Consider the following 27,238-nt stretch of genomic DNA (forward strand, 5'->3'; position numbering starts at 1 on the left):
TCCAATCCTAAATGTCTTAGGAAAATATGGAGAAATTTGCATGAATAACAATGGTCAAGAATTTTTAGACTTCTGTACTTCAATAATTTTAAAATAACCAACACTTTTTTTTTCAAAAAAATGAATATAAATAAATATACTTGGAATGACAGATGAACAAGATCTATAATTGATTATATCATTACTAATTAGAAACTAGCTCTACGTGTGAGAAATATACATGTTTACAGAGGAAGTGAAATTTTTTCAGATCATTATTTAATAGTCTCTAAAATAGAAATACAGCAAAATGGAGAAAGAAAATAAATAAGAAAAAAACAAGAAATAAAACATGTATATCTATTACAAGAAGAAAGCATTAGAATGCTATATCAATTACGACTAACAGATTACCTAAAGGAAGCCCAAATCAGTGATGATATAGAAGAAGAATAGGGGGTCAATGCTAAAGTGTCAATGCTATATAACTGAGAGGTGACCTCCACAAAGGAATGCAGAGAACCGACCAGGGCTTATGACCTAATGTCCATTCCTTACCTTCTTGTAGTGCACCCTGTTGGGAATCTACCTGGATACTGAACAGACGAGGATAGGCTGGCAATTTGGAATTCAGCTGACCAAATTGTATACTTATTGGCTTAAACTGAAATTTCAAATGATGGTAAATGACAGAATTTCATGCAAGCTGGGGCATTGCCTGGTTAAACAAAGCCCCCGTTGTTTTTGCTACTGTTCTAGGATTTGTTCAGCTACTGGAACAAATCCTAAAACTTATCCCAACTCAACCTCACCAGAGTTCAAGATCAGTACTATCAACATAAGAAGCCTGAATGGCAAAGAAATGGAGCTAGCTGAGAAGGATAAGTACCAGATCGACATAATAGGGGTGACCTAGACAAAAACTGGTGATATCTTTCCAAGCAATAAATACAAAATGTTGTATTCAAGCAATGACAATCAAGGAAAAGAAGGGGTAGCCATTGTATTCAACACTAAATGCGAGGCTAATCTTCATGAATGGCAGGCAATCTCAAGTAGAGTGATGTGGGCAAATATCAGGATGGGGAACTGGACAATGAAACTCATTTGTGCTTATGGTTCTGTAGAAGGTTCTTCTAAGGTAGAAATGAAGGAATTTTTTGAAGATTTAGAGAAAGCAGCTGACACAATGAAAAAGGAAAAGTTGGTCCTTGTTGGGGATCTAAATAGCAGAGTAGGAAATGATTGTCAGACATACAAAAATATTTTGGGAATATTTGGAGAAAAGAGCAAAGCTAATAATAATGGCAAATACCTGTTGGATTTCTGCTCAGGACATGGACTGGTTATTACTAACACCGTGTTCCAACATAAAAATGTGCACAAATTCACATGGAGCGAAGAGGCAAGAAATAAGAAAAGTCTCATTGACTATGTTGTTGTTGATAGTGATGTTTTCTCCCTTGTGCAGGACACCAGAGTGTACAGAGGATTTGAAATTGGAAGTGATCACCATTTAGTCTTGAGCAAGATAAAATTGAATTTTATATTGAAAAGAACATGGAAGAAAGTTTTAAACCAAATAAAAGCTGAGCAGCTCTCATATGTGAACTGTAGACTAAAATACACAAATATTCAAGAAAAGATGAAAGAGTTTGAAAGCAGAAACCAAACCTTGGAGATTCAGTGGCAAGCCTTGGAAAAAACCCTGATTGATTCAGCTAGAGAGAGAGAGAGGCATGTGGTGAAGTTGTCTGCAAGGATAGAAAAATTAGAACTCCATGGTGGACACAGGAATTTCAAGAGTCAGCGAACGAAAAGAAGAAAGCATATCAAAAGTTCCTGACAAATAAATCAGCTTGTGCTCTTAGAGAATACAGAGACAAATGTAAGAATGCTAAACACTGTAAAACTGGCTAAACAAAAGTTATTGGAGGACTTTGGCAAGAACATAGAAAATAAATATTAATAAGGTGGTAAGATATTCTGCAGGTTGTTGAAGAAGCTTAGAAATGAATGGAAGAGTACTGTAAAAGGAATTAGAGATGGTAAAGGTGACATGAAAATAGGAGAAAAAAGATATCCTTGAAGTATGGAGTAATTATTTCGAAAAATTGCTAAATGAAACAAGCAGTGACAGCACTGTGGTAAAAAACACTGGCCAGGCATGCAGTCAGGAATACATCTCCATACTTTATACAATGAAACCTGTGGAGAATTCATGACTAAACAAACACATGTAATAACCATAGTGATAAGTTTTAATAAGTAAATATTTCATCCTAAGTATCTTAGGACATCACCAGTACAGTTAAATTCAAACAATACTAGGAATAACATACAGTTAGGGTGCATGATTACAATGGAATCCCAATATGCATGCAGTAGCATGTTATAGAATTAAATTAAAATATATCTGAAGGGAAAAAAAAATTTACAATAAAATAAGATAACACACACACACACACACACACACACACACATATATATATATATATATATAAAATTATTTTACACAATTTTGTATGACAATTTCCTATACTTTAGGAATAGCAAGAACTTCATTACGGTTTAGATTTGGTCTGTGAAGTAGAGCTTCAGTACTTTCTTTATATAAATGTTCATCTTTATATAAAGATCTATGTAGAAGTTGGGTGTTCTTCCAATGGATCATATGGTTTGAGTTTTCAACTCCATGTTGAGCTAAATATGTTTCTTTTAACTTTGTCAAATGCTTTTTCAAAGTCAATAAATGCAATATGTGTTTCTAAATTGTATTATCTTCTTTTCTCTATTATTAATTTTAGGCAAAAGGCCGCGTCTATACATGATCGTCCTTTTCTAAATCCATTCTGTACTTCTAAAATAAAATTTTCGGAATATTTCATTAGTTTGCTATTTAAGATTCCGCAATGTATTTTGTAACAGGAATTTAGTATAGTGATACCTCTATAGTTTTTAGGGTCATCTCTATTACCTTTTTTAAAGATATGAATCAAAATTGCTTTTTTCCCATTCTATTGGGGGGGGGGATACCAGTTGAATAAATTTTATTTAAAAATAATAAAAGTCTTTCTTTGAATCTTGTTCCTGCTCATTTATATAGTTCTGAACCTAGCCTATCTTCTCCAGGTGATTTTCCGTTTCTTGTTTCTTTCAGGCTGATTTCTAATTCTTCTTTAGTTATTTCGCTTTTCATTTTCGTTAATTGTTTGCCGGTGGTCTTTTTTAAAATATTTGTCTGTCCACAGTTCTGTGTAGTAATTTAGAAATTCTTCTAATTTCAATTCGGTGTTTAATTTTATGTTTTCTTTGGTATCTGCATTTAAGTTTTTCAAAATCTTATATACGAGGGCTGTTCAATAAGTAATAAGACTAATTTTACTGTCGCGAAACCACTCATCAAAATATTAATTTCTGTGGAATAAAGAAATGTTGCTGTCTGTATTAACAAAAGAGGTTGATAGATGGCATTTACGGGCTGATGTGGCAGAGTGTAACTAAACGCAAGCTTGTTTCGGCGCGTCTACGAGCCGCGACTAGTCGTTGAAATGGAAGTGTCCTTGGAACAGCGTTATGCGATTAAATTTTATGTGCGTTTGCAAAATTCTGGATTGGATACTTTTAACATGATACGCGAAGCTTTCCACGATGAAGCAATGTCGAGGGCAAGTGTTTTTTGCTGGCATAAAACTTCTAAGGTGGAAAATGTGGAAGATCTTGAATGTGAGTGAAGACCTTCAACATCCATCACAGAGACAATGATTAACACAGCAGCGATTATCATCAAGGAGGATCACAGAATTACAGTACACCAGCTGCATGTTGTCCTGAATATTTCTGTGGGAAGTGTTCACTCAGTCATGGCTGAACATTTGGGACTGAAACGTGTTTGCGCCTGATGGATTCCCAAACTCTTGACACCGGAGCAAATGCAGCATTGAGTGGATGTGTGCACAGAATGGAAAGAAAGACTGGAACAAGAAGGCGACAACTTCTTAAAACGCATCATTACAGCAGATGAAGCTTGGTTGTATCACTATGACCCTACAATGAAACAACAAAGTGGTGAATGGAAGCATCCATCTTCGCCTACCCCCAAGAAAGCAAAAACTGTAAAATCGGTTGGTAAAGTTATGACCATAATGTTTTTTTGATTACGAAGGCATTGTTTATCAACATGCTGTAGAACCTGGGAATACTGTAAACAGCTCATACTATGTGGATATTTTACGGACAATGGTACAGCATGTCAAAAGGAAGCATCCATTGCTGAAGAATGGCTTCTTATTGCACCATGATAATGGAAGGCCACATATTGCTGGTTGTGTAGTGGACGTTTTTGCAGAAGAACAACATAGATATCCTACCGAACCCTCCATACAGTCCTGATCTTGCACCGTGCGATTTCTGGCTGTTTTCTCAGCTCAAGAAACCACTGCAGAGGTGGTTTTGAAAGAACTCTCAAAAAACGGACTTTCACATGTGTTTAAGAAGTGGACGCAACGTTGGGACAAATGCATCGCGTCTCACGGTAGTTACTTTGAAAAAGACCATGTAAATGATGACGATTAAAGGTAATCTGTTTTCTGTATAAATATAGTCTTATAACTTATTGAACAGCCTCCGTACATTGGGTCTTATTTTATATAAATCATGTTCTAAATTAGAAACAAATTTGTTCCGTGATTCTCTGTATTTTTCTGACTTCTCTTTTAGCTATGGCTCTTATTCTTTTATATTCTATTTCATCTTCTAATCTTTTACTGCTTAACCATTTGTGATAGGCTTCTTTTTGATTATATCTTTGATTGTATCATCCCATATAAAAAAAAATTCCCATATAAAAAAATATAAAATCCCATATAAAAATAATAATAATTAAAGAAAAGAATTTGGTTGGGAAAAAACCTTCTCAGTGTCATTTTTATTTATTTGCAGGTAATTTTTGAATTCTTCATTGAACAGTTACGTGGCCTGGAAGATCCAAAAACTGCTACATTTAAATTGCATTTTTATCTTTTGGAAGTAAGTGTTTCTTATATTTAGATATTTTTAATACTTGCAATATCTGTGTATCATCATACTGAAAGAAAATAAATGACTAAATCTGAGTTTAAAAAAAAAAAAGTTATAAGCAGTCCTTGACGAGCATGCACACCCATTCACTCAAAGCTAGTGGACCTTGCTAGCTGGTTAGTAGATGCAGACTGTACAAAATTTTTTTATTTAATAAAAAAAAAAAAATCTACAACTAAGGTAGAGTACCCTTAATCTCTTTATGGACTTCTATTCCTTTATTGGGACGTATTAAAAAGAATAGGGGAGGGAGAAAAGTTCTTGCACGAGTAAGGTTTTATATCATTTGTCAAGCTCTGGTTATAACTATTGTAGATATTGCTCTTGATCACAAACTAGCTTTGAAACATTCCCTTCCTTGGAAGAAATAAAATTTAGTAATTATCAAGCATAATGTCAAGTTCACATCCCATTCTCTGGTACTCTATTGGACTGATTTGCCTATCAGTTAAGTAACTTGGTTTATATAAACATATAATCTGTGAACTGAGGAATATCAAAATGTAGACTTGAACAGTGAGACTTGTTTTTGCATATTCATTCCACATAAATTGAGGAAGTAGAGAATTTTTGTGTCATTAGAGAAGGCATCTAACATAAAGGAAAAAGTGGTCTTTATTGGAAATCTAAACAGCAAAATACCAGGTATATAGTAATGTTTGGGCAAAATTTAGAGAAATGAGCAAGGCTAATAATAATAATGGTAAGCACCTGCTGGATATCTCATGACAAGGACTAGTATTAATAATGCCATGTTTTAACATAAAAATGTGAACAAATTCATGTGGAGAGAAGATACAAGAAATAAGAAATGTCTCATTTTGATAGGAATATCTTTATGCTAGTACATGATGAGTGTTCAGGAGATTTGAAATAGAAAGTGATCGGCATTTAGTTTGGGCAGGATAAAATTGAATATCATATTGAAAAGTGTATGAAAAAAAAATGAAACAGTTTGAAAACAAGATCCAAACCCTGCAAACTCTGAAAAAAACATCGATTGATTCAATCAGAAAGGCTTGCGTAAAGTTTGTTTGCATGGATAGAAAAATCAGACCTCTGTGGTGCACTCAGAAGAGGCAGTCATGCAAAGAAGAAAGCATATCAAAACTAATCTTTAAAGGTACCTGACGTAACTATAAACAACAAAAATTACATGATAACCACAGTTATACAATTTAATGAAAAGTGCATATATTTCCTACTGAAAATAACAGTACATCATCAGTGTGAAAATGAGAAGCAAATCAAAGAACAGGAATACACGATACATACGACAGTGACTAAGTGCAGAATTGAAAAGGTGCAGAAGCAGCAAGAGATTAGCACGGCTGAGAAGAGGAAGAAGCAGGTGGTCCAAGATAAGAATTGAGATTATGTCAACAAATGAGAAAATCAAGGTAAGGAGAAAATTATATATGAAGCCTGTATGATCAGAGGATTGCTTAACGAAAGCATAACAACGTTTCTTTGTGCAAAAATGATTGATATTAGTCATGTTATTACAGATGTAGAAAGGTGAGGTGAAGGAACTTTGGTGGTAATGATATGAAAGGTGGAACGTATTCTGTGAGGAAGGATATGAAGGAGTTGTTGAACACAGTAGCAAAAAAAATGAAGAGTGAGAAGCTGAAGATTGCTTATCATAGCTTAGCTCCTGCTAAGCTATGATAGATGCAAATTGAGAAAGAGGGGCACTGACAGTGAACAAAGAATTCAATACATTTATGTAGAAGAAATAATGTAGGATTTGTGGACTTATGGTCTGAGTTTGACAGAAAGAAGGATTTGTATAATGCTGATGGACTGCACCTAAATGGGTTTGGTGTTAGCTGTCTAGAGAGAGAGATCATGGTGAGTGTGTAAAGCACCTATGAGGCAAGTGAGTGAGAAAATAACTAACATATGTAGATCCTTATAATATAGAGTATACAAAAGAACATGCAGGTAGATGATTACATCTATACACACTAGGAGTATCAGAAACAAAGGGGTAGAGTTTGTTGCCTTGGTCAACATGTTGGTTCCTCAGATTGTAGGCATTAGTGAGACTTGGCTATCAGAATCGGACATACTAACTGGTATTGACTGTAAAGGATAGAGCATTTTTAGGAAGGATAGGAGGGGAGGGTGCTGCTAATGATATTGGATGACTTGAATTCAGTTAGAGTTGAGCCCTATCATTGTAGTATTACGTCTAACATTATTTCATGTGGCAGTGAGTTTGAAGCCGTCTGGTGTGAAGTGGAATCTAACAAGATCAATTACGTAGTGGGGTGTTGTTACAGACCTGGTTGATTGGTCGACTTTGATTATCCAAATATTGATTGGGCAGCAGTAGAATCTCATGAGAAGAATGAAAATGAATTTCTTGAGCTGGTGTGGGACAACTTCCCTAAGCAGCATGTGACAGAAGGAACTCGAAGTCAAAGAGCATTAGGTTTGATTATAGTGTCAGAGAGCATTTCAGTTAAATTTGTAACTATTCTACCTCTGGTGACAGTGATCATGTGGTATTCACTTGGGAAGTGACTAAGTCTATGAATGTTCCATTAGAAAAGGTTACATGCTGAACTACAAAGCAGGAAATTATGACCAACAACTGAGGAGCATACTGAGTTCAGTGGAATGGGATAGGTTGCTGGATGGGAAGAATATCGACAGTGCATGGGAAGCATTTAAACAATACTTAAATGATGCAATATCAAAATGTGTCCTGAGAATTCAAAGAATAAATAGGGTAGGAGTCAAAATGGATGTGTAATCGTATTAAAAGAGATTTGTAAGAAATGGATGATGTAGAAGGAATACCATGTGCATAAGAATGATGTCCGTTATGAAAATTATAAGCAGCAGGCTAGAATAGTCACGACTATTGTACAGAAAGCAAAGTCTGTGTATAAAAAGAAACTGGCTCTGTGTGCTAAAGACAACCAACAAGAATTCTATCGATATGCTGTAAGCAAAATAAAGAGTGAATAGCAAAGAATAACTCTTCTAAATGCAGATGACATGAGGTAACAGATACAGATGAGGTTGTTCAGCTAATGGGTGCCCATTTTGTTAAAAGCTATCAACCTGGTGTACACAACATTGAGCTCACTGTACCTCTTCACTGGATGAAGAAACTCAGGATGTTGCACAAACTGAATAAGAATTCAACAATAGGAACTGATGGGATATAGGCACGTGTGCTAAAAGAGTGTTCAGTTAAACTGGCTATTCCTTTGACCAGGCTGTTTAATATGAGTCTCAGAACAGGGAAGATTCCATTGCATAACGGTGGCACAAAGACCAATGTATCCAACTATTAGCCAAATAGTATCTCAGGAGATGGTGAAGATTTTGGAAAAATTGGTTAGGGCTTGCATTCAGAAATGGATTGACAGTGAATCTCTACTTTGCAATGAGCAACATGGGTTTAACTAAGGAAAGTTCATGTTTTAGCAACTTGCTCACATTCTATAACAATGTTACCATTGAACTAGAGAAGAGGAATGGATACACCATGACTTTTGGATTTTACTAAGGCTTTTGCCAGAATACAGCATAGAAGACTGTTGCATAAATTGGAGATTACAGGTTTATATTATAGAACATTAGCATGGATAAGAGGATGGCCAGCTGACAGATATCAAACAGTTCTATCGGGTGTCTTCATGAGAGTCTGCAAGATTTAAGGTAACTAGTGGTGTACCACAAGGATCAGTGCTTGGTCAACTGTTATTCAATCTGTACATTAATGATATTGGGGAGGATTTGACAAGCGACATACAGCTATTTGCTGATGATGTAAAGATAGGTAGGGTAATCAGGAATGCTGCTGATAGTACTTGCAGACTGATTTGAATAGTCTGGAATTGCAGGCATGAGAATATCAGTTCAATGCCAGTATATGGCATGATTAGATCTCCAATGTCATATTATATTGATGGAATTATTATTACTTGATATGTTATTATTACTTGACACCTCCAGGGAGTCCAAAGACTCATCGAGGGAGAGCACCTAATCTATAATTCTGTCTCCACCACTCAGTTCACTGCAATGAACTGCAGCCACACCAATGCCATCTACCGGGTTGGGATTATGCTAGGGATCTTGGGGTGTTAGTAGACAGGAAGTTGAAATTCAGGGGCCATGTAGCAAAGATTGCAAATACAACCCAAAAGATAATTGCAATGTTGAAATGAACATTCGCATGTAAAGATTAAGGAAGTCATTTCACCTGTTTACAAGGCCTTGATAAGAACTCACTTGGACTATCGAGCACAAGTCTGGTTTTCTGGTTTCCATTGTGATTCCGCTGTGTAGAGAGTGTTAAAAATGATATCAGGATTGTGGAATACTGATTTTAAAGACAGATTGAGAATTTGTACACTACAGACACTAGCAAACACCAGAAAGAGGGATGATATGACTGAAACTTACAAACTTCTCAAAGGGTCATACAGGATTTCATTTTATGGAGTGTGAAGGAAATCACAAGAGGGCATTCTTGGAAGCTGAGAATGAATGCCACTAGGAAAGGGGTGAGGACTAGATTTTTCTCTCATAGGATGGTGTGTGATTGGAATGGATTGCCATTGGATGTTGTTTGTTCAAGCAATGTGAATGAATTCAAGAATAAGTATGACAGCTGGTGTGTCTTGTGTGTGGCCTCCATCGATGAGTCCCCTAACTTCCTGGTGGTCTCTCTCTCTTAATAATAAGAAGAAGAATAATGCCTGTGCAGAATACATCTCCTCTGCACATTTTTTATGCCATTTCCATTTGTGTAAAAGATTGAAGTAGAATAACATTGTCTGTTGGGTGAATGATTGAATTGGCAGGAATTCAAAAATTATTTTTATAATTTTCAGATGATTTTATGTAATTTTTTAATTAATTTTTTTAAATAATTTTAAAATTTGAAATGACCATCACTTAGCTTTAAGTTGGATAAAAATGAATATCACATTGAAAATAACACCATGTAAGAAAGTTTTAAAAATAATTAAAGTTGAGCAGCTTTTATAGGTAAACTGTAGACTCAAGTATACAAACATTATTGTAACTTATATTCGCATAGGTAAACTGAAGAAAACATTGATTGATATAGCTAGGAAGGCATGTGATGAAGTTGTCTGCATGGATAGAAAAACGAGAACTTCATGGTAGAATACAAAAATGTTAAAGAAGCAGTCCTGGAAAAAAAGAAAGCATATGAAAAGTTCCTAAAAAAATCAACAGATGCCCTAAAAGAATATAGAGAAAAATGTAAGGGAGCAAAGGTATGTGTAAAATTAGCTAAAGAAAATTCACAGGAAAATTTCAGTAAAAATATAGATGGTAAATATCAGGAAGGTGGCAAAATGTTGTGGAGGTTATAGAAAAAGCTTAGAAATGAAGTAAAAGTACTGTAAAAGGAATCAAAGATGATAAAGATGATGATGATATCAGAACTGAAAGGTTGGATATTCTAGAGATCTGGAGTGATTACTTTGAAAGACTGTTAAACAAAACAAGCAGTGAAAGAACAGTAGCAGAAAATATTCAAGAAGGGTGCAAACAGGAGTACATATTGACACTTGAAAAGTCACTGGACAAGCTATCAAAAGTCTAAAATGTGGAAAGGCAACTGGAGTAGATGATATATGATTAGAAATGCTCAAATATGGAGGTCTGAAAGTTTTACAGTGGCCTTTTGAGTTATGCAGTGCATAATTCAGAAGACCTGTTTAGAGAGTGAAATTCTTTATGATTGAAGTAGAATGTTCATAGCACCCATCTGTAAAAAGGAAAAGAAAACTGAATGTAAGAATTACAGAGATATTTCCCCTACTAAGTATTCCAAGTAAGGTTTATGCAAGCATTCTTGAAAATATACTAAGAAAAATTATTGAGGAGAAACTTGGAGAAGAACAAGCTCAGTTCAGACCAAGTAGAGGTTGTGAAGATCATATTTTCACTTTACAACAAATAGTTGAGAAATTAAGGGAATATACCAAGAATTTATTCTTTGTAATGTCATGTAATCTGGAAAGGGAATATGACAAGGTACCCAGAGTAAAGCTTTTCAAAAGCGCCTCCGTAGCGCAATTGGAATTACAATGGTACGTTGCGCCTTTCGATTAGAAAAGGCCCAAGTTCGATTCTCGCCATGATGGGAGGAATCTTTATATGGACTTTTTCAATTGAAGGTAAGTTAGCTGATTGTCATATGGAGGTAGCAAGGTTTTTTTCTCCCGGAAACTCAGGTTTTTCATCCCGCATACAGACAAATTGGCCCTTCAGAACACGTGCAATTTACAGACAAAAAATACTGGTGGTGGTTGTGGGTGGTTGATGGCGTTGATGTAGGTGATTAGTAGTAGAGGCTCTGTGTAGTAGTGGAGACGGAGAGTTGTACAGTTGGTGTCCTCCCGCGATAAGTCTTCGGACTCCTTGGAGGCGCCATAAATAATAATAATAATAATAAGAATAAAAACATTTCAATTATATGGGTTAAATGGAACATTATACAGTGTAATACATGGTTTATATTTAAGTTGTAAGTCAGCAATTAGAATTGAATGAAATACAAGACAATATTATTATTATTATTATTACCACATGACACCTCCAGGGAATCCAAGGACTCATCGTGGGAGGGCACACTACTCCACTTCGCTAAATACATCTCATCAATAGTTTGATGTAAAATCAGGTCTGATGTAGATGCACATTATTTCCACTCTTATTCATTATCTATTATGAAAGAAAGTGGCATTAATCTTGATAAGGATCAGAAATATTAAACTTAGTTCTTTGCTTTATGCAGATGATGTACTCTTAAACACTAGTACAGGTCTTCAGGATTCTCTTACTAAATTGGATAACAGCTGTAACAGATTTGGCATGAAAATATGTAACGATTATGATTTTACCCTTCAGTCGTGTCCAACTCTTGGTAATATTGTAGGCAAGTGTTCTTGCCACAAAGTGTTTCTGGAGATTTTTTACAGGGTAGTTCACCATTGCTTTCCACCTCCATTTTATCCAGGCTTGGACTGGCATATAGCTGGCAAATAGGGCCTATGGCTGGGTTTTAAATATTCATGGCTGAAAATCCATGGATGTTCATGGGGCCGGTTTGCCTGTTCTGAAGGAAGAAAAATCCAAGTTTCTGGGTGAAATAACCCTCTACTTCCATATGAGACTGGCTATCTCACCTTTAATCAATTCCTCATATCGTGCGAGAATTGAACCCAGGTTTTTCCCAATCAAAGGGCTTCATCTATATCGACTGAGCTACAGAGGCTCTGAAAATCAGCAATAAAAATATCAAAACTATGAAAATGGGTAGGAACATAGAAAATTTTTGCTGCATTCTCAGTGGAGAACCTACAGAACAATTAAATATTTCAGCTATTTAGACACATTTTTAGTGAAGTCAGCAAATTAAATTTAGAAATAGACAAGAATAAGCAAAGCTGATATGGTGGGAAGCTAGTTGAATAAAGTTTGGCAAATTTCTGAAATTAGCCAAAACATCAGACTAGTAGTATCCAAAACAGTCTTGAAACTGACATTAATTTTAAGTTATGAATCTGAGAGTTGGGTTAGAAATACAACACTTGATCAAAGATTAAAGACCACAGAAATGAAAGTTCTGAGTAAAATTAGAAGCCTAACAAAATGTTAAGGTACAATGTTGTTATATATATATAAGTTTATAGACTAATTTGGAGGAAACTTGTTGATAGGAGATTAATAATAATGTTAACTTAATTATGTAATATACTGTCATGGTAGCCTTGTACACTACCTGGAGGGTACATATTAGAAAATTGATAGTGATAATTTTCTTACATTCACATTTACAATATTCTTTACCTTTTCGTATTTACAACATTCATTACCTCAAACAAAGCAATTCACAGTTTCTGGGAAATACTGAAGGTTGGACAAATTTAGAGTATTAGCAGTAATAATAGTGAATTTCCTTGAATTGTGAATAGATAGATACTGGTTGATGTTTACATTTTTATATATTTTGAGGAGAATGACAGAATTGTATACATAAGCATTAATGAAGGGCATTGATAGAGGTATTTATAAAAAAGAAGTGCAGAGCAGAATATTTCAGTACAGTGGTAAAAGTGGATTGAATCAAGAAAGAGGAAAAGGTGATATTATACTGATATTAGTGTTGAATTGTTCCCTGTTCTGAGAAATAATGCCTGATACTGCAAAGTTCATGAAGTTCTTGATCTTCGCAGACCAAATTTAAACAGAACTTGTTTGTCGTAGACATTACTAAGTTCTGGAAAATGGTTCTAATTTTTATTTTATTTTATTTTTCTATTTTGTTATTAGGATTTTTTTTTCTCCAATTTTTATTAATTTTATAAGTTTTCTTTATTATTATTTTTTTTTATCTGCTGCAGAAACCCTGCTCTAAAGATCAAATATAGAACCTTCTCACACTGGGGTATGAAATTTATCTATCACCTAAAGACAATCACATGCATCAATGTCCATAGCAGGATTTGAGCAGCGTGATTCATCTACCATGTAAAGCCAGTCATATGCATTTATGTGCATTGCAGGATTCAAACTCACAGCAGGCTGCAGGTTTGAATTCTGCTGTGGACATGAATGTATGTGATTGTCAACGAAAGGTGCCTGGTTAATTGATTAGCCAACTTGAGACTTGTTTTATGTCGAAAGAAGGCTGAGATTATTGTTATTCTTTGTTTGAAGAGCTAGGTATTATGAAAATAAATATCAAGAAGGTGGCAAGATATTCTGGAGGTTGTTGAAGAAGCAAAGAAATGGAGGAAAGAGTGCTGTAAAAGGAATTAGAGATGATAAAGATGATATGAAAATTGGAGAAAAAAATATGGAGTAATTACTTTGAAAGTATGGAGTAATTACTTTGAAAAATTGCTAAATGAAACAAGCAGTGATGACAGCACAGTGGTAAAAAACACTGACCAGGCATGCAGTCAGGAATATATATATCCATACTTGAAGTAGAAAAAGCCATCAAAAGCCTGAAATGTGGAAAAGCCGCAGGAGCAGATGATATTCGACTAGAAATGCTCAAGTATGGAAGTATAAAAGTCTTACAGTGGCTGAACTGCATAATTCAGAAAGCCTGGACAGAGGGATGAATTCCAGATGATTGGAGTAGAGCTTTCATAGTACCCATATATAAAAATGGAAATAAAACTGAATGGGAGAATTACAGAGGCATTTCATTACTGAGTGTTCCTGGTAAGATATATGCAAGTATACTTGAGAAATGGTTGAGAATGATTGTGGAAGAGAAGCTTGACAAAGAACAAGCTGGATTCAGGACAGATAGAGGCTGTCAGGATCAGATTTTCACTTTATGACAGATGGTTGAGAAATCATGGGAATATAACAAAGATTTTTTTTTAAGTTTTGTAGATGTGGAAAAGGCATATGACAAGGTGCCAAGAGAGAAGCTATTCCAAACGCTACAGTTATATGATGTTAATGGGGCATTATATCAAGCAATACTTAGTCTCTATTTGAATTGTAAGTCAGCAGTTAGAATTGAAGGAAGTACAGGAAGATGGTTTAATGTTAAATCTGGTGTGAGACAAGGATGTACATTATCCCATCTCTTATTCCTTATCTATATTGGGAGTGTTAGTGAATAGGGAGTTGAAGTTTAGGGGGCACATTGCAAAAGTGGCCAAACCAGCTCATCAAATCACTTGGTTGCTGAAAATTACTTTAATAAGCAGAGACGAACAGGTTATTGTTCCTCTGTATCGAACTAAGACCCCACTAGACTTCTGTGCCCAGATATGGGCACCAGGGTTTCTTATGGATGGGGAGAAAGTGGAGAGGATCCAGAGATGAGCAACCAAGATGATAGCAGGTCTATGGAATGAACCTTATGAGAAAAGGTTGAAGATTTGTGGGTTGCAGAAATTGGTTGATATGCGGAAAAGAGGGTGTATGATTGAGACATTCAAATTACTGAAGGGTTTCTCTAAGATTAATTCAGAAGATATTTTTGAGAATAGGACTGGTGGTGGGAGAACTAGGAGGCCATACATGGAAGCTGGACAAGAGTGTGGTTAGCAAGGGTGTTAGAGCTAGGTTTTTTACTTGGAGAGTGGTGAATGAGTGGAATAAGCTGCCAGAGTCTGTTGTGGGTGCCATGATTTTAAATGAATTCAAGGCGAAGTATGATAAATACTCTGTGAATATCGAATAGTTGTTCTTGACATGATGTTAGGGCCTCCCCTCGATGAGTCTATGGACTCCTTGGAGTTGCCCATAATAATAATAATGTATGGATCACATTATGAAGGAAAGCGGTGTTAAACTTGATATCAAAATTGGAGGTGTTAATCTCAGTTCTTTGCTTTATGCAGATGATGTTATACTTCTAAAGAAATCCTTACAAGTCTGCAAGATTCCCTGACTAAATCGAATAAATGTTGTAATGGATATGGTATGAAGGTCAGCATTAAAAAGACAAAGACAATGAAAATAGGCAGAAACATTGAAAATACTAACTGCATTGTGAATGGAGAACATATGGAACAAGTAAAACATTTCAGCTACTTAGGCACGATTTTTAGTGAAGATGGTAAATTAAATATGGAAATAGACAGCAGAATCAACAAAGCGGTATGGTAGGAAGTCAACTAAATAAATTTATATGGAATAAGAAAGAAAATAGCCAAAACGCTAAATTAGCTATATACAAGACAGTGTTCAAAACAATTTTAACTTACGGATCTGAGAGCTGGTTTAGAAGTAAAACACTTGACCAAATACTAGCGACCATAGATATGAGAGTCCTGAGAAAGATTAGAGGTATGAACAGATGGCATCAATGGCAATATCATATTAAAAATGAGGATATTAGAAAAGAACTTGATATTATCAGCATCCAGGAATGCATTAGCAGAGCTAATCTCAGGTGGTATGGTCACTTGAGCAGAATGGAAAAGGAAAGATTAGCAAAACAAGTGTTCTCTGCCAGGTTGGCAGGAAAAAGACCCAGAGGAAGACCAAGATATAGGTGGATTGATACAGTAAAAAGTGCCTTAGATGACAGAAATATAAGAACTGATAATATAGGAGTCTTGACATATAACAGACTGATTTGGAGGAAAATTGTAGATAGGAAGTTAATAATGATGTAAATTTTTCATGTAGTACTATCATATCCTGTATGCCCCTTGAGGGTATATATCAGGAATTTGATGATGATGATGAGGTATTATGAAATGCAGACACTCTCTCTCTCTCTCTCTGTGAAAGATCTATTTTATTTATTAGATGGTTATTGTAGGGATATTTTTTCTGATGTTATTTAAGTAAACCACATTGCTACGTCTGTAAAGGTATCTGTGGCATGATTATAAACAATAAATTACATGATAACCACAGTAATTAAGGAAATGAAAGTACAAATATTTTGTACTGAAAATAACAGTACACCATCAGTGTGTTGAAACAAGCAAATTAAAAGAACGGGATTATAAGATACATACAGCAGCAGTATACCAATTAAAAACTGTTGAAGCGTACTAGAAATTAATATTAATAAATATTATTATTAAAAATATTATAAAAAACTATTTTTGATGGTTACATCAAATAATGCGTGGTGAAGGCTATTGATCTGTTGTAGGAAAGTAGTAAGTTCATTTTCAGAATGAGGCCAAACAGCAAAGACATCATCACCATAACAAAACTAATGAGAAGGTTAGGGATGAATGAATGAGAACAAGGTATCTTCCAGATGGTTCAAAAAATAATTTGCCAAAGGTGTAGAGAGAGGGCTATCCATGGCAGTACCTTCAATTTGTCTATAGATCATGTTTTTCCAGCTGAAATATCCTGCTGCTATAACAAATTCAGAAATCTTTGCAATATCAGGAGGGTAATCATCATATAGTAAATTAGTGTCAGATAATGGAATGTTGGTAAACAGGGAAAAAATGTCAGAGCTGACTAACAAATCTGACACTTCTGTGTGGAATAATAGGTGGGAAAGCCAATACAATTCACGATGGGTCTTACTGGATAACAGTTTTTATGAATTTTTGGGAGGCCATATAAAAAGCAGATAAAGGAAAAGCTGTAGTTGTAATGGATAAGGCCGTTTATGAGAGGAAGATCGACTGCCTTTTACAGGATACATCCACTTATCAAGAAATTGGTTATAATCCTACAAAAACACAAATTAAATTATCATTAAATAAGCTACTTGATGAAGTTGTTAGTTGGGATCAAAATACTTTGGAAAAGTTGTGCACTCATTTCAAAAGAGCTCTTCGTTTATATGGCCTCCTAAAAATTCTTAAGGTTATCCAGTAAGACCCATCGTGAATTGTATTGCTAAATTTCTGTTCATGTTTATTAACTGCCAATACTGGACACTCCAGATCATTCATCAAGAATTCCACACATTTTCTTGAGAAAATCAAGGATATTCAAATACAAGAGTCGGATTTGTTAGTCAGCTTTGACGTTGTTTCCCTCATTCATCCCCAGCACTCTCCTTGGTTTCATTATGGTGATGATGTCTTTGCTGTTTGGTCTCATTATGAAAACGAACTTACCATTTACATACAACAGATCAATAACCTTCACCCACACATTCAATTCACCATAGAAAAAGAAAAGGCTGGTAGTTTACCATTTTTAGACATTCTCCGGTAATTTATCAGTCAGTGTTTATCAAAAACCTACCTTTACTTTCAGATACATTCATCAAAAGTCTGCTCATTACACCTCTCAAAAAATTGGTGTCATCAAGTCTTTAATTAATAGAGCACATAAGGTGTGCTTCTCTCCCTCAAGCTTACAACAAGAACTTCTCACTATCAGAACATTAATGGAATTTAATGGTTACAATCCTCATCAAATCCAGCAGATAATTGACTCCTATGTTCCAGCACCTCAGGATTCTTCATCAGACTGCAGGGTTCCAATCCCTTATATTTCTGACACCTCTGAACTGATTGGTAGAATTTTGAAGAAGTATCATCTCATTCCTACATATTTTCCTATCAACATAACTTCTCATCTATTGCCATCTACAAAAGACAAACTGTCACCTCTGTCATTAGCTGGCATTTACCAGATGCCTTGTGAATGTAATCTAAAATACTTTGGGCAGACAGGCTATTCTGTGGAAAAAAGAATTAATGAATATCGATATTATATCGAATGCATGAAACCTCAGAAGTCTGGTTTGGCACAACATAGTATTGAAACTAAACATAGTATCCAGTGGGATGAAGCTCGTCTTCTCGATAGAAGCAGATTTAAATATGAACGGCTTTTCAAAGAAAGTTGCAAAGTCTTTTTACATTGGACAAATCTGAATTGAATGATTGTCTGTCTCTCCGAAAATTTTTGGAGAGTCTTATCTTATGTAACCATCAAAAATAATTATTATTTTTACAGCTATTTAGCCTATTTTTGTTTAGGAGTCCTTTTTTATAATGTTACTGGCTTTTTACTCAATTTTTAGGGCATTACTGATGTTTTAAAGACAGATATATGAAGTATATTTAGGAAGAATAATTCAGACATGTTTGTAGGATGTTGCTGGTTGTCTTTTTATTCAGTGCCATCTGGCATTTGGCAAAATAGCTTATGGCATATGACAACATATATATATCACCATATGCCGGGTGCCACTGAATAAGAAGACAACCAGCAACATCCTACAAACATATGTCTGAATTATTATTCCTAAATATACTTCATATATCTGTCTTTAAAACATCAGTAATACCCTAAAAATTGAGTAAAAAGCCAGTAACATTATAAAAAAGGAGTACTCCTAAACAAAAATAGGCTAAATAGCCATAAAAATAATATTTACTTAGAGGAGTAACGTGGGAATTTTTCCAGAAATAATACCTACCAAAATAGTTTTAATAATATTTTTAATAATAATATTTATTAATATTAATATTATAATTTCTAGCATGTGGCAACAGTTTTTAATTGATATATTAAATGAAATATCTATACTTTCATTTCATTAATCCCTTAACGTACCAATTAAAAATCAGAAAGCTGTCATTTTTCTGTCAATTTTTTTGGCAAGTTTTGGGTGAGGGTGATTTGCAGGATCAAATTCATCATTATTTGAAAAATAATGATGAATTTGTGCAAACGCAAATGAAATAGCCGATACACGCCGTTGGCAACTTTTCTCGACTGAAAGGAAATAGGCACAAGATTGTCTAGCATCTATATTCAGTTGTATTTATATGTAAAACCAAAATTCAAAATCAATTTTGGTGCAATAAACAAAAGACGTGTCACAGATGTCTTTGTATGTTAAGGGGTTAATTACTGTGGTTATCATGTAATTATTGTTTACAGTGCTACATGAAAGTCATTACAAGTTGGAGGCTAATTTTGGAGACAGCAGCAAATCTGTAATACATACAACAACTAACTGAAACATGTGGGTGAAAGACTAAGTCCTAATTAGGTGGGCACCCCTCTATGGACATCAGTCGGTGGCTTAGGGTATATGCTAAGATCTCGAAATATTCCATTTTCCCATATTTTGAGAAGTTTTATGCAGACATATTTATTTAAATTAGGCTGATTTTAAGATCAGAAGCAAATTCTAAAAACAGTCTTTCTCTTCTAAGTTTATTGTGATGGAGCATGATGATCTTTTTACATTTGGTTCTGTGAGCTGGATCCAAAGCATGGTCTGCAAGGCCAGATTGACCATAGTCATGACTGCAGGTGTCTTTATGTTCTTCCGTTTGAATCAGCTACCACCTGAAAGAGAAACACTGTTTTTAGAATCTGTTGCTGCTCTTAAAAAAATCAGTCTATTTAAATAAATATGGTTATATAAAAGTTCCCAAAATATGGGAAACACTAATACTTTGAGATTCCAGTTTACATCATCCTAGGCCACCAATAGGTGTCCATGGAGGACACCCCACCTAATTAGGACCTTAGTCTTTCATCCACATTTCAGTTAATTTTGTGCTGCCTTTTTTTTTTTTGTGTGTGTGTGTGTGTGTGTGTGTGTGTGTGTGTGTGTGTGTGTGTGTGTGTGTGTGTGTGTGTGTGTGTGTTACAAGTCTCATTTTGTAATCCCTGATGTCTCTGTAACTGAGATGAAATATTGGAAATGTTAAATATAATTTCCTTTTAATCGTTTCCTAGTGCTATTTCACTCCATTAAATTTTATCATGAATTCTGCATATAAGCCTTCTTAGTCATACTTCTTACAGACTTTGTCATTGCAAATCTGCATGATCACTCTCACCAGTTGAAGATATAAGAGTCATCTTATTTATAGATAGATTCTCAGCTGCTATTACTAAATCCAATTTCCTTTATCACGAGTCATTTCCATCCCATGTTGCTTAAGGTAATTACTCTTTAATAATTCATTAAATTTCTCTGTCCCTCATCTTACATGACTTCTCCTCGCATAGTCAAAATCACCAAATAATGATAGTCCACTTTATATTCATAAAATTTCTCTCTCTAAGTAGCACATTTTTCTCTTCAGATTATCCTGGTCTGTAGCACTATCCAATTGTGTCTTTTATCCCGTAAAACCTTTCTGTCACACACCATTCAGTTTCAAATTCATTTCCTATAATATTCATACACGTTGGAGGCTAATTTTGGAGACAGCAGCAAATCTATAACACATACACTCAAAGGCAGTACAAAACTAACTGAAACATATGGGTGAAAAACTAAGTCCTAATTAGGTGGGCACCCTCTATAGACATCAGTCGGTGGCTTAGGGTGTAAGCTGAGATCCCATATTTTGAGAAGTTTGATTAAGAGCACCACCATCTATTGGTGGTATGAATATTATAAAATCTGGAAAAACGCTTTCATTAATCATTTGTCCAACATGTCCTGGAGATGGAAGGTCCTGCCTGGATATTCAGGTGTTTCATCCTACAAAATAGGCAAACTGGCTAGAAGAACACACACAACACAACTAACTGACATAATAATATTTTGGTAACCTCCATGAAGTCAACAGACTCATCATGGGAGACCCATTCAACCAGCAATAAGCACTTGTTGTAGTGCAGTGAAGCACGTCAGAGACTCAAAATTTCTGATATTGTATTGCCCTCTTCTTTACTGCTGCTGCTTTTGTATCAATTTAAATGCATTCTTTACCAGCAATGCTATCTCATTTGCTCCCTTATTTGAAATTTGCTCACATTCAATAATTCACAATGTGTTCTCACATTGACATAATGGGCAACAGAGGAGCACTTGTGCCATTGCTCCAAACTTTCAAGGATTATAGGAAAATAAAAGTTCAGGTAGTCAAAATAATCTCTTTTATTGTTGATTAGTGCTGTTCACAATTAAGCTTTAGAAGCATATTTGGAATGCATGACTAAACCAAATTCCCTACTAAGTATATGAAAACTAAAGTTCCACCCAGTGATTTGTGAACTCTTCGTACGTGTAGTTTTCTGTTCTATACAACAGCAAACGTGTATAGAGCACAGCATCAATGAATGAAATAATAATTGGAAAAGAAGGAGTAGCTATAATACTCAACAACAAATTTTATGAGGATAATCTACTTGAAAGCCAGGCAATATCAAGTAGAGTGATGTGGGCAGATATCAGAATGTGGGAACTGGACAATGAGACTTATTTGCAATTATGGTCCCAAAGAAGGTTCTATTAAGGAAGAAATGGAGAAATTTTTCTAGACATTAGAGAAGGAAGCTGACACATTGAAAAAGGAAGAGTTGGTCATTGTTGAAGATCTAAACATTATAGAAATTATTATTATTTTACGGGGACCTCCCGTAAAATAATTGGGTCTTGTAGGAGACCGAATGTATCCACACAATCCTATCATTCCTCTCCTTAAACCTATTAACAGAAAAAGCACTCACAACTGACTCTGATAACCCATTCCACTCATTCACCACTCTCAAAGCAAAAAAAAAAAAAAAAATCTACTCTCACGCTCCTACTGACCACACATTTATTCAACTTCTAGGGATGATCCCTTTCTTGGTCCTTCTAGTCAAATGATGAAACATTTTCCTTGCCTCTATCCTATAAAATCCTTTAAGCAACTTAAATGTTTCTATCATATCCCCCCTCTTTTTCTCCTGTCAACTTCTGCAATCCACACAAATTCAATCTATCCTCATAGGGCACATTCCGCAGGCCACTTATCATATTGTGACTCGCCTCTGAATCCTCTCCACTGCTTCCACATCCCCCAAGAAACCAAGAGGACCAGACTTGAGCACAGTAATCCAGATGTTCGTGTATCAAGGCCTTATAAAGAGGAATTACAACTTCCTTATCTCTGCTTGTTAATGTGTCTTCACTAGCCAAGTAAATCTTATGAGCTCCCTTAGCAACATTAGCATTATGTCCTCTAAACATTAACTCTCTGTCTACCACCATCCCTAAATCTCTAGCTTCATCTATTTTCTGGAATACAGTGTAATCATTGTGATAAACAGCTTGTAATCTATTTATCCTAAAGTGCATTTCTTGACATTGAACTTGACTTGACATTTCTTGACATTGAACTGACATCCATTAACTTTTGCCCATACAGACAACCTATTTAAATTGTCCTGCAATCTCTCCACATCTCCTTGATTAATTATTACGCTACCTAATTTTGCATCATCAACAAACAACTGAATAGTTCTTTCTGGTTATTTTCTATATCATTTATGTATAAATTAAACAGCAACGGTTGCAGCACTGAACCTTGTGGCACACCCTAGTCACCTGCTTTTGCCTCAATTCTGCCCCTCCATATACCACGTTTTGAGATCTGTCCAGCAGCACCCTTTTATCCACTTAACCATTGTCATATCCATCTCCATTTGTTCTAATTTGCATAACCGTGTTTCATTCGGTATTCTGTCAAATGCCTTTGTAAAATCCAGCAAAATCTTCATGTAGCCATTTTCTTTATCCAGCTCATCTGTTACTCTGTTATAAAAAGTTAGTAAATTACTAAGGCATGACTGACCCTTCACAAAGCCATGTTGACCCTCATACAGTATCTTATTTTTATCTACCCATTCTTGAATTTTCTCTTTTACCAATTTTTCTAGTACTTTTACCTCATACAGTATCTTATTTTTATCTACCCATTCTTGAATTCTCTTTTTTACCAATTTTTCTAGTAATTTTACCACCACACCTGAGATACTGATTGGTCTATAATTTGCTGCTGTAGTCTTAGAACTTCCCTTATGCAAAAGAATTATTTTGCTCTCTTTCCACTCCCTTGGAACTCTAAGAGCTGAGACTTAAATTAAACAGCTTAGTCAAAGCATTGCCAGTTCTCTTGCACATTCTTGCAAAACTCATCTTCCCAGAGCTGTATTTACGTTGAGATTCTGCAATATCATAAGGACCTCCAATTTCATCCACTTCTGTGCCGACATTAGTGTCTGTCACAGGTTAAAGCAGTAACATCATTAGGAAGATATATGCTTGCAAAGTGGTCACTCAGTAGCTCAATTATTTGTGTGTGTGTCAATGTGCCACATTGACACACAAACAGAGAGCATCAGTTTGCATGTTGTCAAACTGTCATCCATGAAGTTGATCAAAATCATGATGTGTTACAAATAATTGTCACCAGTGACGAAAGTTGGTGTTCCAGTTTGATCTAGAAATGAAATGCCAGAACATGGAATGCCGTGAAATGTCTTCTTGCTGGCAGAAGAAAGTCAGGTTGCAAATATCATGTGCCAAAACAATGGTTATTGTTTTTTTTGATGTTGCTGGAATTACTCACTGCAAATTTGTTTCTAAGGTCACCACAGTGAACGGTCAGTATTATTTAGGAGCAATGAAACATCTGTATGCCTGCATGTGATGTGTCAGGAAAGAACTGTTCCATAACAACTGGTTTCTGTTGCATGACAGTGTGCCCACACACTGTGCGCTGCTTGTGAAGTAATTTCTGGCTTCGAAGTTGATCTGTGTTATCAAATCGATAACACAGATCAACCAGATTTGATTCCTGCAGGCTTTTTTTTTTTTCTCTTCCCAAAGATGATGTGTGCCTTGAAAGGAGGAGTGCTTCAGTGGCATTGAGGACATCCATCACGGTGTGACACAGACACTGAAGGAGGTTCTTGTTCAGGACTTCCACTGTACCTTCAAACACCTGTATGACAGAGGTAAACATTGTGTGGAGTGGGAGATTACTTTGAATCAGTGTAATTGACAATTCCAAATATAATTCTTTGTTTTGATATAATAAATGTTGTCTGATTACTTTATGGGCACATTGTGTATCTCTTGTTCATCCCCATCAGTCCCTCCTTCACTATACCCTTCTATACTATAGCTTGTCATGATGTCACCTTCATGAAGAAGTATACACTGATAAACTGCCCATAGAATACTTTAGCTATATCCTCTACATCAGTTACTGATCTCCCATTGTCATTTAGTAACGTCATCCTCCCATAATTATTCTTGCTTCTACTTTCCACATATTGAAAGAACTTACTAGGATTTTTCTTAGCTGGTTTTTTGCTCCTACTGCAGTTTTACTGTCTTCCTAGCCTGCCTTTAAGTCACCTTTCTGGCCTGCACTTTCTGCTCTTTGTGCAGCTGATTATTACCAACATTCCTCTTGAGTTGTCTCCACAGTGCCTGTTTCCAGATTTAATGCGTAATCTCCTCATTCATCCATTTTACTCCTACTATATTTAGTCTTTTCAGTTTGGAGAACACACTGAAAAGACTAAGTGCCCAAGTATTTACGTTGAGTAAATACTTGGGCACTTAGTCTTTTCAGTGCCCAAGCAACATTTGTCTCCTTTCCACATAACTCTTCTTTCCATGGTATGGCTCCCATTTGTCTCTTAAGCTTTTCATATCACCAGCTTTGAACTTCTGCATATGTATCCCTTCTTCACGTAAGTTCTGATATGACTGGGTACAACACAGGTGATCACTTCATAGTCACTCTCACCAGGTTTGGAAAGATTAGTCACTCCATTCACAATCACATACTCTGATGATATAACCAGATCTAAGAATCTTAGCCTTCCATTACTTATTGCTTAAGTTGTTGTCTCTTAAGAACTCAAGAAATTCATTCGCTTTTATTCCCTTATGCCATCTCTTCATTCCACTCAGTATTGCCATAATGATCACTCTTTACTTGCTCACTGAGCTAAGTGCTATGCATTTCTCTGTCTCCATCAGTGGAGACAAATGTTAGAGATGCAAATCTAAATTTGCGAAAGTTACATCAATGCTTTTAAATGATAAAGAAACAGTTTCTTGGTATTATGACAGATTGCTAGTTATAGGTCCTAAGTTAAGTGTCTGTGTCTCAGCTGAAGAGATTTAGAATATAATGGTCAGTAAAAGGATCAGAAATTTACTTCAATGAAAAAAAAAAAAAACAGAGAGAAATGTTAAGAAAAAAATTTTTTTAAAGACTTAAATGAAATTATTGATAATAGTTCACAACAGTTTTAAAGCCAGATTCATGGATTCAAATAAATTAGAAACTTAACATTTTGGAGTGGTCGTAACAAATGGTCGTATCCTCCTCAATCTGATTCTAAACTTTATGGTAGTGCAAGAAAGGTTTCTTCTTTCTGTTACAATTAGGACAAAAATCTAAAGACTGATTTCATAGAATAAGTCTAGTCCTAAAGGAAATAAATATAAGCATAAGATAAATTCAAACACTGTGATGAAATATAATTCAGATATAGTATTGGTAAACTTGCCTACAAACATTTCACTCAAAGTGATGAGTTTATAAATTATTTTAATTGAAATCAACAACAACAAACTGATTTACTAAGTACCACGTACGAGTAAACCTTTAATAGTACTGCAGGATTTGATTGAAACATATCTTGTGAGATTTTATTGGATACAAGAATATATATTTCTCTTATTTCTTGGGCACTTTAATGAAATTAAAGAATTGATTTCTTAATGATATAAGATTGAGATATTCAATTAAGTTGATAGCTATCTTTAGGAAATGTAATTTCTGCTTCCAAAAAGATTGCATGCATGCTTTTTATTCTTTGTTTTCCTTTGAAGGTTTCTCATCAATTGATGAGAAACCTAAAGAGATGTCAATTTGCCTGTAATTTCTTGGATGGCACTATTTCTCTTTGTGGACTGAATACAATCTCAATAAACCATCTGTTCACTGGAGCAATCTATGTAATCCAAAACCTGTCAGGCTATTCTATCCTCAAATGTTTTGGATTACATAGATTAACTGCTAATGAAAAAAAAAGGAGATATGATAGAAACATATACTACTAAAGTAATTTTATAGAATAAATACTAAAGACATTTTTCAAAACATGACCCCTCAGCAGAGGTTGTTCAGAAATGTGAAGAGTACATTTTTTGCATGGCAAATAGTAATGATTAGAACAGATTGTGGAAGGCAGTCATGTCTGTCAGTGAATATGTTGAAGATGTATGTTAGTCCTTGCATGTAGTTTGGACTTCCCACGATTAGCTTTGGACTCCATTGAGGCCCTCCATGTAATAATATTTTTTTAAAAACTTCTAAATCCTCTATCCTCAAAGGATGATGTTAGAGCTGCTCCCTTAGCCCTGCTGACGTTTTGAAGACAGAATGAGTAGCAAGTTTTCATCCTTCCAGTCCTCAATGATAATGAGCCCAAGTTATGAATGAATTACAGGTTTTCAGGAGAGGGTTTTCTACAGATAACTGTCCATTTTGTTCTGAACTTATGCTTATTGTCTGTATTAGTGTGAGTTATATAGTTGATTTTTGAGATGCAGGGTTAAAACCCAAGTGTGCTAGTTAGAGAAAGAAAGCCCACTAGCCTGTCCATAAAATTAACTGAGGAATTATTCAAATAAAGGCTTAGGAAAAGTTTCTCTATTTGGTATCTAGAATCAAACTTCTATTGTGCTAAGCCACCCAAAGAAGTCTTTCTTTGGGTGGCTTAGCACAATGGGTGCAAATGTCATTTCCATAAGGCTGTGCAGGCATCTATAATTTTTTAATTATTTTTTAATTTTATATTTTATTTCTTCAGTTATTTAAAATATTTACTTAATTTTAATTATATTATTTTAAATTGTATATAATTCTATGTTAAAATTATGAAATTAAAAATAATATAATTAAAGTTATAATATTTAATAAAATTC

General features: G+C 35.1%; 1 protein-coding gene across 1 annotated transcript in view; it reads left to right on the forward strand.

The window, feature by feature from the left end:
• The window catches only part of LOC150105771 (sister chromatid cohesion protein PDS5 homolog B-like), a 699,562-nt gene that overhangs the window by 95,344 nt on the left and 576,980 nt on the right, over positions 1 to 27,238 (forward strand). Inside the window, exon 4 of the mRNA XM_090394553.1 lies at positions 4,921 to 5,007. Within this exon, the coding sequence (XP_090250679.1) occupies positions 4,921 to 5,007 (87 nt within the window). The remainder of the gene's footprint in view (positions 1 to 4,920; positions 5,008 to 27,238) is intronic.

The sequence above is a fragment of the Typopeltis vanoorti genome, chromosome 6 (assembly GCF_054136105.1).
Source record: "Typopeltis vanoorti isolate ZY-2024b chromosome 6, IOZ_Tvanoo_1.0, whole genome shotgun sequence".
Taxonomy (NCBI): domain Eukaryota; kingdom Metazoa; phylum Arthropoda; class Arachnida; order Uropygi; family Thelyphonidae; genus Typopeltis; species Typopeltis vanoorti.